Here is a 19030-nt window from a genome sequence, read left to right on the forward strand (position 1 = left end):
AATGTCAGCTGCTTGCCCCAGCAGGCAAAAATTTCAGTGGCGGGTTGAGTTTTTTTTGTATTTGGGGTAGTTTGGAGTGATGGTGCCCTTTTCTAAAATTTTATTCAATTTTGAACTTCGTTTTAGACTTTTATAATTTTAAAATATCCTTTTTTTGGTCAATTCTTGATTGAATTTATTTTAAAAAAAAATTAATAATAATTTTAATTTATTTATTTTAAATTTTATTTATTTTTGAAATTTCAAAATTTTTGACACATTTTAAACCATGAATTTTTTTTTGCAAATTTGTCAAAATTTTTAATTTTTTTGTAAATTAATGAATAAACTGCTCTTCTTTGAAATTTAAAAATTTAGAAAAATTTCGATTTATGAATTTTTTTATTTTTTTGAAAATTTGTCAAAATTTTTAACAAATTTCAAATAATGATTTTGTTTATTTATTAATTTTTCGTGAAAATTAGTCAAAATTTTATAATTTTCTTTAAATTAATGAATAAACTGATTTTTTTAAAACTTCAAAATTTTCAAAACTTTGATTTTTTTTGAAAATTTGTCAAAATTTTTAAATTTTTTTCTAAATTAATGAGTAAACTACTCTTTTTTGAAAATCAAAATTTTTGACAAATTTTAAACTAGATATGAATTTCTTTTTCTGTAAAAATTTGATTTTTTTTTTAATTTGTGAATTTTTAATTTTTTAAAAAATATGTGAGTTTTTAATTCTATTTTTATTTTAATTTGTGAATTTATTCACGAAAAATTAATGAAAATGCATATTTTTTATCGAAAAAATGTTTAAAAAGCAAAAACTAACTTTCACTTCAAAAAAATCAACTTTCAAATGTCAAACGACATCCCCTGCTCGCAAAAAATGAACATTTGTTTTGACAAATTTCAACATAGAATCAAATTCTATTAAAAAAATCCTTAATTTTCATGCTAAAAAAAACCCCGTTTTAAGCGGAAATCCTTCATTCACGCACTCCAGACAACGAATTACAGGACAAGTATGTTAATTTCCCTCAAATTTCTTCATTTTTCCTACAAAATCACTTAAATATTTTTCAGCAAAGATGTTTTGAGACTCCGGGAACAGCAAATTTGATAAAAAAAAATGAACTCGAAACTTGGCACGACCTTTATGTTCCTGACAAAGCTCGCATGGCACTCGAAAGTGAGTCTCCCGGTGTTACTGACGTGCGCTTTTATGGTCTTCAATTTTCGATGGGAAGTCGAAATCAACATTCACACAGAACGGATCGTTTTTCAGGAGGAAGAGGACGCACTGGCTTCCGATTCCGACGAATCGTGGGACTCTGACTCTGACGAATCAGACTTTGACTACACGGATTAAAGCCAAATTTTGTGCGTGTCTCTATTTATTCACAATTATTAATATTTAGTACTTAAACTACTTCACACAGAAACAAATTTTATACGAGTATCTTTCAAAAAAAAATTGTTAAATTTTTCAATAAAATCATATATTTAATCAAATTTTAGAATTTTTTAATGGATTTTGAATAATTTTGAATTTTAAACTGAAAATTAGAAAAAAAATATTTGAAATTTTCTCAAATTTAATTTTTTTTTAAAATCGATTTTGGATGAGTTTTTTTTATTTTAATTCCAATAGAAAATTTTTATATTTTTTCATAAATTCGATGGTTTTCAGTTAAAAGATTCTAATTTGTTTTTCTTAAAAAAATTTTTTTTTACTCTCATACGAAAAAATTCTTCAAAATTTATGCTAAATTTGAAAAATTTTCGAGTTTTTTTTATTTTTTTTAATTTTTTAAAATTAAATTCAATTAAATTAAAATTTAAACAATTTTTTAAAAATTAAAAAAAATATGGGTAATTTTTTTAATTTTATTCAAATTTCATTTTTTTTAATTATTTTATTTTATTTTAATTTTTTTATTCAAACTTGGTCAAAATTTTGTAAAAATTTATTAAATTTTTTTTGTTTGTTTTTTTACTCTCATGCAAAAATAAAAAAAAATGCGAAATTTATTCTAATTTTAATTTTTTGAATTTTTAAAATAATTTTTTTCAATTTTTTAAAATTATTTTTTTATTTTATTTTTTTTTTATTCAATACTTGGTCAAAAGTTAAAAAAAAATCTATTTAAAATTTCTTTATTTTTTCGGTGCCATGCAATTTCCATCGGGATACCTTTTCTGGAACGAGCTAATGAGTTCGGGATCAACGAGTCTTATGCCATCCAGCTGATTTCCCAAAGTAATCCAATTCGGTTGCACATTATGCGGCCTTCCAAAAAGCTCAATTTTCCTCGTTCCCGGACTAAGTCTCTCAATAATGCCATAAATCTCATCCGGTTTGTGACTTGTCGCCCTCACTTCTGCCACAATTACATCGCAATCCAAACCCCGATTGAGATTCGTTGGATTTCCCTTCATCCCAACCAAACAATGTTCCTTCCCGTGATTCAACCAGTGTCCCGTTCGACCTGTTCTGATAATACGTTGCAACTGATTCGTCTTCACCCAGATAATTTCGTCGACTCGCTCGTAGCCCCAAAGTTTCAAGCACTCCCGGCCCAATTCCATCGCTCGACCCGTTACCCAGAGAAATATCAAGCCGTCATCTTGCAACGCGGGGATGCCCAATTGACGCATTTCGTCGTCCGACATCGTGCCGTAAGGCAATTCCATGTGAATATCCCACGGAGGATCCGCCATAATGACAGCGAATTTACCCAAAACTGTCATATCGAGATACCGCAAGTCGCATTGGATCCACTGCGTGGGGTAGAGAATGGCGCCGGAATCTTTTTTACTGGGCGTTGGTTGGTTGGCGGGACTTGCGATTAACGCGAGATTCGAAGCGTTGTCCTTGGATGTCGCAAAAACGCGACTTGGAGTAACTTTGGGACTACTTTCGAGGACACTCTTGTCATCTACTTCGTAATGCACGTATTTGCAGGAATCCATGTGAAAGCAAGTGTTTAAGAAGCTGCAATCGCCGAGCGATTCATCGGTGTGTTGTTGAATTATTTTTTTAAAATGCACTTTGTTACATTTTGTGGGCGAATCGACTTTTCGCGAGACTTCTTCTTCTTCTTCTCCTTCAATTTTGTCATCTTCTGTCATTTCGCCTTCTTCCTTGTCGGGATCTTCCTTGATGGGAGTCGTTTCTGTCTTAATTATTTCCTTATTTTCGTCATTTTCTTCCTCCGGTTCTTCGCGGGAGCGATTTTTCTCGCATTCGACTTTTGTTCCGTACGGACAGAATTCCATTACTTGAGCGCCGCCTTGAGATTTGAACTTTTCCGCGAGAGATCTCTCCTTAGCGGTTGGTTTTGAGAGTAATTCTAAGATTTCGACACCAACTTGTTTACTTTGCTTCTCTTTCGTCGAAGGCAGTGAGAGTAAGGACATGATGTCGGATTCCTGAGTTGTGACATTTCGTTCCTTTGTGGATTTTTTCTCGATTTTAGGCTTGATATCGGCGTCTATTTCCTCAGTTTCATCTAAAAAGTTTTAAAAAAATTACTAAAGAAGCTTTTAAATTTTTTTTTTAAATTTATATTTAACTTTTTTTATATTTTTTTTTTAATTTTTGAAAAAAAAAATTAATTTTAAAGAGTTTTTGTAATGATAAATTTTTTGTTAAAGAAAATTTTAAGAATTTCTTCAAATTTTTCAAACTTTTTTCCTTATTTATTTAAATAAATTTTTTTTAAATTTTTAAAAAAAAAATTTTTTTTTGAAAAATTTTTTTTTTTTTGATAAACTTACAAAAATGTTAATGATTTTTTAAAATTGATTTTTAAAGAATGTAAAAAAAATATTTTTTTGAAAATTTTTGAAAAAGAAAAATTAATTTTGAACAATTTTTATGATGAAATTATTGTTTGAAAAACAAAATTTTCTTCTTAAAAATTTTTTTTCATAAAATGACTGAACATAATTTTCAAAATTTTTTAATTGTAAAATTTTTTTCTTTCTAAACTTCAACTTGAAATGATCAAAAATTAAATTTAAATCAATAAATTTCGATAAAAATTATCTCAAAAGCAACAAAAATTGTTAAAATTCAGTAATTTTTAATGAAAAATTATTTAATTTTTTAAAATTTTGATGAAAAAAGGTTCAAAATAAACATGAACCGGCTCAAAATAATGAAAAAAAAATCAAAAAACCTACACTTTCTCTTCTTGTTGCCCTCAATTTTGACCGGAGCATTATCCACAATGTCATTTTGGAGACAATTATCGACTTTCGCATGGTCTATCCGCAGCACTTCATACCCAGATTCGTTGTCGATACTAACATCTTGCACACTAATGACTTGTTGCGTCGAATATTTCTGGATGTAGTAATGCAAAGTGCTTGGAGCGACACTTTTCTTCGTTTGTTTTATCAATTTTTCGACAATTTGCTTCGAGTTGATGGGCAAAATCAAGCTGCGATCGCTCAAAAAGACCAAAAATGATCGTTCAAACTCTGGATCTACTTCGGCGGCTTCCCATTTGAACGTTGTTCCGATGCTGCTTTTATCGTCGAACGATGTTGACTCCAAATTTATCGTTTTGGAAGAGTTCAGCGACGACGGCAGAGTCCCAAGGATGTCTTGACGTTCCTTTTTGCGCTTTTCCAAACGTTCCCGATAGCTGTTTCGCTTGTTCTTGACCGCTTGAATGTCTTCCCACGTGTCTGACATGATTTTTTGTCGGATATTTTGCGTATTTTAGCGAAAAAACTCGGAAATTCGGAAATGTTTTCGGGAGTAAACAAACAAATCAGTCACTACTCCTCGTCAAATTGCATTTAACAGTTATCATTTTCAGCCGACTCACAAAATTCGAGCGTTTTGGTGAGGAGTAAGGAATTGTAAAGTCAAATCCGCGAGTAAATCCGATTTCCCTTAATATTTTTTTAGCAATTTCTTCCATTTAAACCATGTTTTAATTGTAATTTTTGTACAAATCAACTAGAAAAATTTTATACTTTAGCCCAAATATATTAGAAAATGTTGTCGCTTCGTAGAACGCTGAATCTACGAAATTTAAATTATGCCACAGGGTCATTTACTCGAAGGCGATTCGCATCCAGAGTCCAAATCGGAGACATTTGGAAGGAAATTTCGGAAGAAACAGGTGCCAAAAGGGTCAACATTCCACAAAAATACTGTAAATTCACTGAAATTTTTGAAAAAAATCATTTGACAACAGAAAAAATTTCAATTAAATTTCAGATAAACTCGACAAAGATGGAAATCCAATCTTCTCGACGAGCACAAAGCACCATTTGCGATGGATGATGCAAAAAGACATCCTCAAACAAGACGTTTTCCTGCTTGGCAAACCGGGACCCCAACGACGACAACTGGCAATGCAATATTTGCAACTCACAAATCGCGAAGTTGAATATTTGGCTGTCACTCGAGACTCAACGGAGAGCGATTTAAAGCAACGCCGTGAAATAATCAACGGCTCGTCGGTATATTTTGACCAAAGTGCCGTCAGAGCAGCAAAAGAAGGCCGAATTTTAGTTTTGGAGGGCATTGAGAAGGCAGAACGGAATGTTTTGCCAGTGCTGAATAATTTGCTCGAAAATCGTGAAATGCATCTCGAAGATGGGAGATTGTTGATACCTGCAGAACGGTATGACAAACTATTGGAAAGTAACAGCAAAGAAGTTTTGGATAAATGGGGACTGATTCGCGTGTCGGAAGATTTTAGAGTTATCTCGTTGGGATTGCCGGTGCCAAAATATCGGGGAAATCCGTTGGATCCGCCTTTGAGGTCACGATTTCAAGCGCGGGATATTTCAACGGAGTCGTATCAGGTGAGTTTTATTGATTTTTTTTGTAAAAAAATTACGGGAAAAATTGAAAAATTAAAAAAAAAATAAGAAATTCTGAAAATAATGAAAAAATTTTAAAAAAAAAATTATGAAAAAAAAAAATTAATTAAAAAAGAAAAACAATTTAAGAATAAATGAGGAAAAAACTGAGGAAATTTAATTTCAAAGATTTTTTTTAAATATTTCTAAAAATTAAAAAAAAATTAGTTTAAAATTTCAATTGAAGAATTTTCATTGAAAATTATAAAAAAGAGCAGATTTAAAAATAAAAAAAATTATAATTAAAAAAAATATAAATTCTAAAAAAATTAGACGAAGATAACATTTTCCCAAAAATTATGGAAAAAAAATAATTTAAAAATTAAAAAAAATTAATTTTTAAAGAAAAATTGGAAAAATTGAAAACTTAATTTTTTTTTTTAATTGAATTTTTAAATTAAATTATTTTTTTTTTAATTTTAAAATTTTTTATTTCTAAAACTTAAAAGAAAAAAAATTAATTAAAAACAAAAACGTATAAAAGTTTTAAATTAAAACAAAAGAAAAAAATTTTTTTTGAGAGAAAAAAATAGAAATTTTTTCAAATATTTCTAAAAATGAAAAATGATGAAAAACAATTTTTTGAAGAAAAAAGTATTCAAAAATTGAAACTGAAAAAATTAAAATAAAAATTCCTCAATTATTTTTCTTTCTGAACATTTACTTCTAAAATTTTCAAATTTTGGAAAAAAATTTATCTAAAATTGATGGAAAAAATTTTTTTTTCCGACAGAAAAAAAAATCAAATTAAAATTCAAAAACTTTCAAAGCAATAAAAACTATCGATTAGAACAAAAATTAAAATTTTCTTTAGAAATTTCGAGAATTTTTTAATTTAATTTAAAAATTTAAAAAAAAAATTAAAAATGAATTATTATAAAAAGTAAAAAAAATTGATATTTTTTAAACAATTTTTTTGCCAAAAATACAAAAAATTCTAATAATTAACATTTTAAAAATTAAATTTAAGAAAAATTAAAAAATTTATGCCTCCTGAAAGTATGCAATGAACAATACATTTAATTTTCTCAATTTTTAACGTATTTTCCTATAATTTTTAAAATTTTTCTTGCACCAAAACCTTCTTAGAGTCAAAATGAACACAACTAACTACCCCCAGAGGGATTTGTGAAGCAGAACTTGAGTTATAGCATTTCAAAATTTGTATTTATTTTAAAATTTTCAATTTTTTTATTTTCCTTAAAATCAATTCGCTTCACTAAAAACTGTACTAAGACAACTATCACATTCGTTATCGTGCGCGGGCGGCTTCAGCTCCTCCGAACGCACCTCCTTGTCCTTCTTCGGCAATTTCGGTATGAAAATGTGCAATTGCCGCTTGACAATTTGCGTGTTGCACTGCGTCTCCAAAATATGTTTGTGTATTATGTGCCTATATTGATTTTCAATTAGGGTGTCTTTGCGTCGAAGAATTTTCCTCCTGCGGGAAGTGCCGCCGTTATTGTTGCCAATTTCCATGCCAGCCGAGTTATTTTGACCGATGTTGCGGTTTCCTGTTGCGTTCGTGTTGTTTTCCTCCTCAAGTTTATTCAAATCCAAGTTGTTCAGTGAAATTACAATGCTATTTGCTGTCATATTGCCGCCGCCGCCGCCGTTACTCGTCGTCATTCTCGTTGTTTCCGGTTGTTCGTTCAAATTTGATAAATTGCTGGCACTGGCACTCGAAGGTAAAGGCGGTGAAATGCGATTATTTGACGAATTTGCACTTAAAGACGATGCTGAAGAGGTTTTTCGTGAACAAAGAGACAAAAATTTCTTCGAACATTTGTAAGTTGCCGGGAAAAAATCGCCAAATCGCAAAGCTGCGGACCGACATCGACTCAGTCCGTAAGGATTTGGCGCCAAATCGCCGTCGTCATCGTCAAAAGTGAGTGAAAGAGTGTGCACCGACTCGGAACGCTTCAACGGAATCGACGCCGTTTTGACTCGAGGTCGCAAAATATTCTCCGCACTCATAACTTTCTTCGCAAAATCAAAATTTTCCGTATTCCAGTCGTCTTCGGCGTCGTTTTCTTTCACGTGAATCTCGGGCAATGCGATTTTTTCTCGTTTTACTGACGGATTTATCGACGTAAATTTTCCCGTTTTGTCGAGCCAGTTCAAAACTCGCTCCGTAAGTTGATTTTTGTGACTTTCATCTTCTTTGGAAGGACTTTTTGTGATTTTTTCTTCAGCTTTTTCCTCGTCTTTCGTCTCAATCGTCTTCATTTTCTTCGTTTTTGCCGATCGGTTCAACTGATGTTTCAAAGAAACGAAACTTATGTCACTTTTTTCGCACATTTTTCGGCAAGCGCGTAATTTTCCCATCCCCCGGTCCAGTTTTTTCGCCAAATTTTTGTTTTCACTCCGTTCCGTGTCTTTGGTCGTTTGTAATTCTCGTCCGTTTACGCCGAAATTATCGAATCCAAAGTTTGGCAAGTCCTCGATCGAGCCATGGCGTTCCGTATGGGTGCGTCGCATGCTTCGATTTTCCTTCCGCTTCCGTTTTTCCTCGTCCAGGAGCACATGACGATGTCCCTCCGTGTCGAGCCACACCGATCGAACAAACATCGGGCGATTTGCCGATTCCCAAATGTATGGTCTTACTTTCACTTGCATTTTTTCGATTTTTTTTTTGTCTGTTTTTGTTTATTTTCTATTAAGTTTATTCATGTTATGACCATGTACTGATATTCAAATTGGTTCATGTTTGTTCACGTTTTCAATGAACTCACTAACTAATAAAATTTACGGTCCTTGTGTATTTTTGGTGGTTCGAATCTAGTTCATATCCACGCGCAATATGCATAAATCAACAATAAAAAGAACTGTTAGTAAATAAAAAATGGAAAAGTATAGTAAATGCCGACTACGGGTTCAGTCTGAAAGTGTTTTGCCACGAGAACGTCGTCTTTGCAACTGAAGGAATTTCGTTTGTGTCTGCTTGTTTTATTTGAAAAGTTGTTTCTTTTCTTTGGTGTGTGTGTGTGTATGATGGTGGTTTTCCTTCTACCCTCATGAGTTACAATGTTTGTTCAGTATGAAAAATTGGTATGTCGCGAGTTTGAAAAAAAATTTTCTTTACTTTTTTTAAGTTTTTGAATTTTTTTTAGTTAAAAGAGACTAAATTGACTTTAAGTTTTAAAATTTTCACAAAATATTGTTAAGACAATGTCTCAAAATTATCAAGAAATTATTTTAATGCAAAAAATTTATAATTTTGAGAAAATTTGAACAAAAAATGATAGACTTTGGTCTAAGTTTTGCATATACTACAAAAAAATAAATTTTTAATTCAAAAATTTTTCTAATATATTGTTTTATATTCTCTTCGACAGCTCAGAGATATTAAATTAAATTAAATTAATTGATTTAAAAATTACATATTTATAAAATTAAATTAATAAAAGAAAATAAATAAAAAATGAAATAAATTAATATTTAATTTTTTAAAATAATATTTAAAAAAAAAAATTAAATTAATTTATTTTAAAATTTTATTTTTTTTTTAAATTTAATTTAATTGATTTATTTAATTAAGTTAATTTAATTTTTATTTTTTATTTCATTTATTATTTTTTAAATATTTCTTTTTTTAAATTTTAATTAAAATTTTTTCGACATTTTTTTGTGAAAAATAAATTTCCTTTATTTTAAAAAATTAATATTAAAAAAATATTTAAGTTTTCAAAAATTTATATATTAAAAAAATTTTTTTCAGTTTGTGAATTAATAAATATTTTTATATAAAAGAGCATAAAACATTTAATTAAAAATCTTAAATTTTTTCCAAAAATAAATTAAAAATTGAAAAAAAAAAATTTTAAAGATTTTTTGTTGTGAAAATTTTGTTGAATTTTTTTAAAATTTTAATAAAAATTTAAAAAAAAAAAATAAAAAAAAAATTAAAAATGTTTTAATTAAAATATATAAAATACTATAAAAATATTATTAAAAAATTCTTTTTGGTCAACCATTTATTTTTAATTTAATTTTTATGTCTCGCAAATATTTTTATATTTTCGAAATATTCTACTTTTACAATTTTTTTTATGGCATTCGGTTCTCATTTTAAGCTGTTCGTGGAAACGAAAGAAAATGAGCAACCAAAAAAACTCTACTTAGTCATAGCAAAAAATTGTCTTTTTGTAAAATTCTTTGTTCATTTTTTGGGAAATCCGTAGTAGATACTATTAATCGATTAAGACATAATGGAGACGTCTGGTTTTAAAAATTTCAATTCATGTGTGGGTGGAGAAGGAAGCTTTCGACAAAAATAGATACCTTAACATTAATAGAATGCTTGGAAACTTCTGTTTCTCGGAATATTACATGCCATTCAGTATAAATTTGCGTTTTTTGCTTGTTTTTTTATTAACAACAACAACAAAAGCAAAACAACATCGTGAAATTTATATTTTTCATTACCATAATTGATGCTTTGTTAGTAAAATTTCATTGTTAAAGAGCAAGTTATTAATGGAACCGTTATTTTCTGCGCAAATTCTCGAAATTGTCATCAATATCTACCGCTCATTAAATAATAAAAAAAAATTATGCGGTAAAATTTTTCGTTTCATGTAAGTTTTTCCTACTAATAAAATTGAAACTTTTCGAGACTTTTTTAATGTTCTTTCTTTTATTTTCACAAAACACCCCTTTGCGTGTTCGTTCTTGTCTCTGAACATTTGCTAAATTACTTTTTTCCATTGCTTTGTTTTTAATTCCCTCATTTTTCAACATTAATTAAAAAGTTCCAACTAAAGTTTTGATTGAAAAGGCCTACAATCGTTAGCGTCATTAATTTAGTAACGAAGCAAGGTGAAGTCTTGACGCGAAAATTTCTCATTTAATTAATCAAATGTCCTTGAAACGACCTTTTAATTCAAAGAAAATTATAGAAAAAGGTCAATTTTGCCACTTTCACCGTTCAAAAATCAAAAGTTGCGTGAAATATTAATTAAAAATCGCATTTTGCTTATCAATCCCCGTTCAATCTATTCAATTACCGCACAACTTTGCTCAAAAGTGAAAAACTTCCTTAATTTGAGTTTATATGTTGTTCGCTAAAAATAGTTTTTTAAAGTTTTACTAATAATAATGACGTTATTTTAACATGGAGTGCGCGGCGCCAAAGTATTTTACAAAGACGTCACTTTTAGACAGCTTAAAGGTCACACGGATTAAGTGAATAACGTAAATTTATCCAACTTGAGTAAAAGATTGCACATTATTTGAAATATGTTTGATTTGATTGGAAGATAAACAAAAAAGTTGAAAGTTTCAATCGTGCGTTATTTGCATAAGCAAAGTCATTAAGGGCACGTTTCCTGTCTACTTTTACATAAATTTCCTAATATGTTGAGTTTATTCACTTGTTTATTGGTTCTTGTAACGGATGTGTGTCGAAAATTTTTTCCTTCAGATTCCCCCTATTTTACATGTTAATCGTGTTTTCAGTCAAAAATGTGGGTTTTAGGGCAATACGATGTTGGAAAATGTTTCAATTTTGTTTTCAAAGAATAATTTTTAAGGACAAAATTAATAAATCACATATCTGCAGTTTTTGAATATATTAAGTTAGGAATGAAAAAATTAAAAAAAATTAAAAAAATTATTTAAATAATAATTTTATAAATTATTAAATTTTTCTTAAAATAAGAAAGTTAAAAATATGCATTTTCAAAAAAAAAAAAATTCAAAAATTTGAGTCATAAAAATTTTACTATATATATTTTTTTTACAGGTATAAGAGTTTGCTATAAGAGAATTTTCGTTTTCATTTAAAACATCCTGTAATCTAAGACTTTGTTAACCAGGAAAGCAGTAGAAGTCCATAAAACATATTGAAAATATCTGACTACTTATTGTGGAAGATTAAGGAAAGAAAATGAAATGCAGATTTACTAAAGCGAATAAGCGAATAATATGTATCGTGAAGCTAACGGCAAGGAAATAAGTTCAGTCTAGCAGTTTTAAATAAATTTGGCTTTATGGATTGGATTTATTAGACGTAGTAGATAAATTAGAAGCAAAACCTGAAGAGAAAAGCAATAAAATTGTAAATGGCCTGCTTAAAAACACATTCACTATTAACAGAAATAAGGACATTTGCACACGATCAACTAGACTACAACATAAATATCACATTGACAACCCATTTAGTTTACTTTGCCATCCCCTGACGGAGTACAATAATTTAACAGAAGAGATCATAAACTTTCCTATTGAAAAATTTAAGAAATTGGTTAAATTAAGATGCATCGAAGAAAGTGATCGTTTTCGTGTACTGTCGCCCACGAAATTTTTTTTAAAAATATTCTAACAACTCTTTTTTCGTCTTTTTTTATATTTCTGAAGTCAAGTTCTTTCAAGTATTTTTTTTTTAAATTTTAGTTGAATTTTGAACGTGTTTTATTTTGAATTTTTAAAAGAAGCTCTTTGACCTTCTTTTAAATTTCGTTGGATTTCTTAAGATATTTTTAATCTTTGTGAAATCGAAAACATTTTTGATTATTGTATCGACCTTATTCACACCAAAACGCCAATCACTCTTTGGTTATGTTCAATTTATTATTATTTCTTCAATTTGTGATCAATTTTTCACGTGTCATAATCATAATCAGCATATTCCTCTTTTTCCTTATTTTCTGTTACTTTTTCTGATTCAACATTAGTATCCTCTTCGTCTTCATCTTCTTCAGAATATTCAAAATCTCCATTTTCAAATATTTCCTTTTCTTCTTCTTTTTCCTTTTCACTTATGTCAATTTTGGGAGTTGTACTCGTCACCGGATGAAAAACATTTTCATAATCGGGATTTTCGTTTTCTTCGGGATTTGCGGGAATCCAAGGACGCTTCGTCGTAGTTGTTGTTGTTGTTGTTGATGTTGATGTAGTTTTAGGAGTCGTTCTTGGTGTCGTCGTAGGTTTCGTTGTCGTTTTCATTGTCGTGGTTCGAATTGTTGTTGACAGATTTTGATTAATTTGTAAACTATCCAAAGCCAAAAAGTTATTAATGTCGCTGTGTTCGAATCCATAAGCAGGAGGTTTATTTTGAGTTTTAAATCGTTCCACGCATTGTCGTTCAATTACTCGTCCAAATTTATTTTTTATGTCGCGACAATGTTTCGTGTACACTGGAATTTGTCTCTGGCCCCAATAAGGACTTGCGAATCCTGTTAACGCAAAAATGCTTAAGAGCACAAAAATAGACGATTTTGTCGACATGACTTCTGAATTTCAACTAAAGAGATTTTTTCGGAGCAAATTTCAATTATTTGTGTTTAATTGATAACCTTTGTGACAATATTTGATTCAAAATGTGTCACTTTGAATTAATTACCGAAGCTGATAGTAAAAATAGCAGATTTTTCAAGGTTTTGTGTCAAAGGTCGTTTGTCGTGTTGTTATTTTTTTTATAAATTATCCTTTTTTTTCGTGTTGTAACTGTTTTGTTCTCATAAATCTTCTTGTCTTTATTTTTATGACTTTTTCATTACTTTGCAAGGTGAATTTTCATGTAAAAAATTTATTGCAATGTCAGCTGCTAATTTTCCATGTATTTTTTTTTAATTTTAGGAATTGCTAGAAGAGTTAAAACATGCAACGGATGTTTCAACCAACAACGCAACGTTGGAAAATTTTCTAAGTTTTGCTTTTGGTATCAATTCTGTGGATCAAACTACTGCATTTACGGATTTTCCAACGGAAAGTTTGAAATATGTGGCTCGAATTTATGCGAAAAATCCATATTTGCCAATTTTTGATGGAATTTATCGACTGTATCCCTATCGGAATTTCGTGGAGAAGGAAAGTCGTCAAAATATTGAAAATTTGTTAAAGTCATTGGATATTAAGATTCCTGATAAGAGTGATAGGAGGCAGGAAATTTTGGAAGTTAGTGAGAAAGATTGTCAATTGGAAGGAGTTTCAATGAAAAAAGGTAAGAAATTAAAAATTATAGGAAAATTTAAGGTTTTTTCGATATCGAAGTTTATTTTGGGAGCTAAAAATTTGATTTCGAGAGCAAAAAATTTCAAATATAAAAAAAATATTATTTTCCTAAAGTGCGAAAAATTAAAAAATTATCATTTTCCTGAGAATTTTAAAAATTTCGTTTTTTCGAAATTAAAAATTAAGAAATTAAAAACATTTTTGACCAAAAAATAATAAAATTTTAAATTATAATTTTTTTTCAGTAAAAATCAAAACATTCGACAACGAAACTGTCGAAATCGAAGTACCCTCTTCCTCCGTCACAATCAACGACAAGCAACATGTCTTCATTCCGAACGCTTATCACGAAAATACTCTTGCCGACTTGGTACAATCTTATGCCGTGAGCGACTTTTGTCTCATCGGACCTCGCGGAAGTGGAAAATCTGCCTTAATTTACGAATTATGTCGACGCTTGGGACAACATTGTGAAGTTTTGATGCTGTATCAAGACATGACAGCTCGCGACTTAGTTCAGCAACGCACAACCAAAGTGAATGGCGACACAGTTTGGAGAGATTCTGCCTTAGTGAAAGCTGCATTAAATGGACATACGATCGTCCTCGATGGGATTCATAGACTTCATAACAGTACAATTGCCATTTTGCATCGATTAATTCACGATCGTGAAATTCAATTGTATTGCGGAAAAAGATTAATTGCTCAAGAAAAGTACGATGAATTGTTAAAAGATGGAATTTTAGCTGAAGAAATGGAAGAACATCGCGTTTATCCGATACATCCAGCTTTTAGGATTGTTGCTTTGGCTGAACCTCCAACGCAGGAACAAAATTGGTTGACGCCAGAAATGTTGAGTCTTTTCTTGTTTCATGAAATTCGGAATTTGAGCAAAAAAGAAGAGGAGTTTATAATTACTGAAATGGTAAGAATTTTTTTTTTATTAAAAATTTAAAAAATTCAACAGAATTTTTTTAAATTTTGATTAATATTTAAAAAAAAAGTTTAAAAATTATTAATTTTTGGTGAAAAAAATTCTAAAATTAAAAAAAAAAATTAAAAATAAATAAAAAAAAAAATTAAAAATAAATAAAAAAAAAATTTTCGGTCTATTTTCTTAATTTTTTGGGAAGTTTTAAAAATTTTTTTTTTAAATTTGATTTTTTTAAATTAAATTTAAAAATTAAATAAAAAATTTTTTTTTAATTTTTAGTAAAAATTAAAGATTTTTTTTTTTCGAATATACTTTTTTAAAAGTTTAAATTTTAAAATTTCTTTCAAAAAATTTAAAATTTTTGTCAAAAAATTTTGTAAAAATAAATTTTAAATAAAAAAAAAAAAAAAATTAAATAAAATAAAAAAATTATAAATTAAACTGAAATTAAATTTAATTAATTAATTTAAAAAGTAAATTTTAAAATTATTTTCAAATAAATTATTTTTTTTAAATTTAGAAAATTTTTTAAATATGAAAATTATGAAAAAATTACTCTACTTTAATTTTTTTTTTAAAATTTTTTTTTTTTTTTTCAATTTTATTTTTAAAATTTTATTTAAAAAATTCTTTTTTTTCTATTTTTTTTAGTACGGACCAATGGGCAACTCATTAAAGCAAATAATCGACTTTGCCCAATTCCTCCGTGAATCGAGAGATCCCGTGCTAAAATCCCTCTCTGGCAGCTTATCAACGCGTCAATTGCTCAAAATAGCGCAACGTTATTCAAAATACGACCCAGAAAATGACGGAACTGTAAATTCCGTTTACGAAACTCTAAATCGCACATTTTTAACGCAATTTCTACCTTCCTTACCACGAAAAGCCTTCGAAAATGCCTTGTCTCGCTTCAATATCGAACAAACAGGCAAAGATAATTTACCTTCTCGCACGATCGAAGTCACCGACACTCACGTCAAGATCGGAAAAACTGAGATTTTGTTGAGCCAGAGTGACGCATCGAAAGCTGCAAAGATTCCAAACATTTTATTTTACGACATTCCCGAACACGTGGCACTTTTGGAGCACATTTTGCAAGATTTCCTACTCGGAAGTCATTTGTTGCTCGTTGGAAATCAAGGTGTCGGCAAAAATAAGTTGGCAGATCGATTTTTGCAGTTATTGAAACGTCCTCGGGAGTATATCCAATTGCATCGCGACACAACAGTGCAAACGTTGACGCTCCAGCCGAGTGTGAGAGATGGCGTTATTGTGCACGAAGACTCTCCGCTAGTAAAAGCCGTCAAGGAAGGGCATGTTTTGATGATTGACGAAGCGGATAAAAGTCCAACGCATGTCACGTGCATCCTAAAAACGCTCGTCGAGAACGGGGAAATGTATTTGTCGGATGGCAGGAAGATTGTGCCTCATGGAGCGAAAAAAGCTGATGATGACGAGGACCAAATTATTGAAACTCATCCTGACTTCCGGATGATTGTTCTCGCGAATCGACCGGGATTTCCATTTTTGGGAAATGATTTCTTTGGCGCGCTTGGGGATTGTTTCTCGGCATTTGCTGTTGACAATCCCTCAATTAGCTCTGAGGTGAAAATGTTGCGACAATATGGACCGGATGTGCCGTTGGAGACCATTCAGAAGCTCGTTGAGGCATTTTCGGAACTTCGAACGATGGCGGACCAATCGCAACTGGCATATCCGTATTCGACGCGCGAAGTTGTCAATATCGTGAAACATTTGCAGCAATTTCGGGACGAAGATGTCGCCGAGTTGATTGGAAATGTCCTGGATTTCGATCGTCATTCGCCCGAATCTTTCGAACAAGTTACGAATATTTTGCTGAAACATGGCTTACAAATTGGGGCATATGCGGAACAGGAACTTGCCGCCATTCGACGAAAACGAGAAATGCAAGTTACCGTTTCGCGTGTGAGTGGTTTGGATACGTCGGCGCCGAAACATGGAAAAGTTGATCCCAATAACGATCCGCATGTCGGGGGAAATACATGGGCTGGAGGCACCGGAGGACGAGATACTGCCGGATTGGGTGGCAAAGGAGGTCCCTATCGCTTGGATGCCGGACATAAAGTGCATCAATTGTCAGATGCGGAAAAAGATGACATTCCCGAACACGTGAAGAGAGCCGCACGCGAGATGAATCGCAAGGCGTTTGAAGCAAAATTGAAGGAAATTCAAATGAGCAAGTACGATCACAAGATTTACGAGCAATTTAGTGTTCCCGTGCGTCAACAAGTCCAAATCCTGCGAATTATTCTCAACTCCCTGCAAGCCAAGAGTAAAGAGCGTCAATGGTTGCGACATCAAACTTCCGGCGAATTGGACGACATCAAGCTCATCGAAGGTTTAACAGGCGAAAAAAACATTTACAAGCGTCGTATGGAACAAGACCCCGAACCAGGTCAACCGCAAGAGAAACCAAAGCGATTAAAGCTCGTTGTTGACGTCAGTGGATCCATGTATCGCTTTAACGGTTACGATGGGCGGCTGGATCGCGAATTGGAAGCTGTTGTGATGGTCATGGAGGCGTTCGATGGATTCGAGAAAAAAATTAAATATGATGTCGTGGGTCATAGCGGCGAATCGTATTGCGTTCCCTTTGTCGATTTGAAAAATCCGCCAGATAACGATAAACTTCGACTGGAGACGATCCGGATGATGCATGCACACAGTCAATATTGTTGGTCCGGCGATAATACAATAAATGCGACGAAACATGCGATTAAGGAGCTGGCAAAGGAGGATTGTGACGAAGCGCTTGTTGTGGTTTTGAGCGATGCGAATTTGGCACGTTACGGGATTTCGCCAAAACGATTCGGGGAAGCTCTGATGACAAATCCAAAAGTGCAGGCGTATGTTGTTTTTATCGGGAGTCTGGATAAAGAAGCTGAAATGTGAGTTTTTTTTTCAAGATTTTACTTTTCTTTTATGACAAAAAATTCAAAATTTAATTTTTATTTTAAATTTTAATTTTTTTTATAACAAGAAATTTAATTTTTCTCAAATTTAATTACTTTTCACTTTAAAAAAATCAAAAAATTAAGAAAAAAAATTTTTTTATAGATTTTTATTGTTTTTAACTTTTCAAAGTGTCTAAAATGCAAAACTTTAAATATCATTAAAGATAAAAAAAAAATTTCTTGTTAAAAAAATTAGACCAATTTCAATAATTTTTGATCAATTTTGAGCTAAATTACTAATTTTTAAAGAATTAAAAATTATATTATGGATCTAAACTAATAAATTATAAAAATATTCTTCAAAATTAAATAAAAAATCGACAAAATTTTTAGTTTTAGAGATACAGGGACTCAAAAGATTGAAAAATTTTGACAATTTTTTAACCAATTTTGAAAAATATTTTTATAATTTTTAGTTTGGATCGATAAAATAGTCTCTATTTCTTTTAAATTTTTTTATTACAAGTCGAAAATTGATCAAAAGTGAATGAAAATGGTCTAATTTATTTAATATTTTTTTTATATTTTTAAAGATATTCAGACTTCAAACACTTTGAAAAGTTATAAAATACATATTATTTTCGAACGAAAAAAAAAAAATTTTGGAATTTTCATTAATTTTTTTAAAATTAATTCTAATCGAGAAAAAATAAAATATTTTATCAGAAATTCAAAATAAAAATCTATTGTAAATAAAATATTTTGTTAAAAGTAAAAATTTTTTCCCTTAAAAAAATTTTATTTATGATTTTTTAAATTATTTGAGGAAAAAAATTATAATTTTAAAGAAAAATAAAAGCTAAAAGCTTTAAAATATTTAAATTTATTTTTTTTAATATTAAAGAATATACAAAATATTTAATTTTTTTAAGAAATATAAGATTTTATGTTAAAAAAATCATTTTAAAAAATTATAAAATTTTTTTCAATTTTTTAATTTTTTTTTTCATAATTTTTTTCGACTAGATATTTAATTTTTAACGAAAAATGCCCAAAAATTATAATTTAAAAAATTTTAATGACTTTTTTTAATTTTTTTCTCATTTCAGAATCAAACGTGAAATGCCCGCAGGAAGAAGCTTCATTTGCATGGACACCAAAGACCTTCCGCAGATCATGAAGACAATATTTGAGTCATCAGTGCTGAAATAATTTTAAAAATTTATTTATTTTGAATAAAAAGGTGCAAATTTTTTTAAGGGACTCCAACGGTTTTAATTTTCATCTTCACCCCAGCATGCAAAAAAATGTCAATTGTTAACTGGGG

The 19030-nt window shown here is 30.0% G+C and overlaps 2 protein-coding genes across 2 annotated transcripts; one reads left to right on the forward strand and one right to left on the reverse strand.

Moving 5' to 3' along the window:
• Positions 1 to 2053: 2053 nt before the first annotated feature.
• On the reverse strand, positions 2054 to 4760 carry LOC134835772 (N6-adenosine-methyltransferase MT-A70-like protein). The gene is made up of 2 exons (XM_063850726.1): positions 4177 to 4760; positions 2054 to 3500 (listed from the first exon to the last, which is right to left on the reverse strand). Exons 1-2 carry the CDS (start codon positions 4691 to 4693, stop codon positions 2146 to 2148), a joined length of 1872 nt encoding a protein of 623 aa, XP_063706796.1. The 5' UTR covers positions 4694 to 4760; the 3' UTR covers positions 2054 to 2145.
• A 114-nt stretch (positions 4761 to 4874) lies between these two features.
• LOC134833288 (von Willebrand factor A domain-containing protein 8) lies at positions 4875 to 18965 on the forward strand. Its single transcript, XM_063847561.1, has 6 exons — positions 4875 to 5162; positions 5228 to 5820; positions 13459 to 13822; positions 14079 to 14758; positions 15419 to 17697; positions 18813 to 18965. The coding sequence occupies exons 1-6, from the start codon at positions 5003 to 5005 to the stop codon at positions 18913 to 18915; spliced, it is 4179 nt and encodes a 1392-aa protein (XP_063703631.1). The 5' UTR covers positions 4875 to 5002; the 3' UTR covers positions 18916 to 18965.
• Positions 18966 to 19030: the final 65 nt, after the last annotated feature.

This window comes from Culicoides brevitarsis, chromosome 3 (assembly GCF_036172545.1).
Source record: "Culicoides brevitarsis isolate CSIRO-B50_1 chromosome 3, AGI_CSIRO_Cbre_v1, whole genome shotgun sequence".
NCBI lineage: Eukaryota > Metazoa > Arthropoda > Insecta > Diptera > Ceratopogonidae > Culicoides > Culicoides brevitarsis.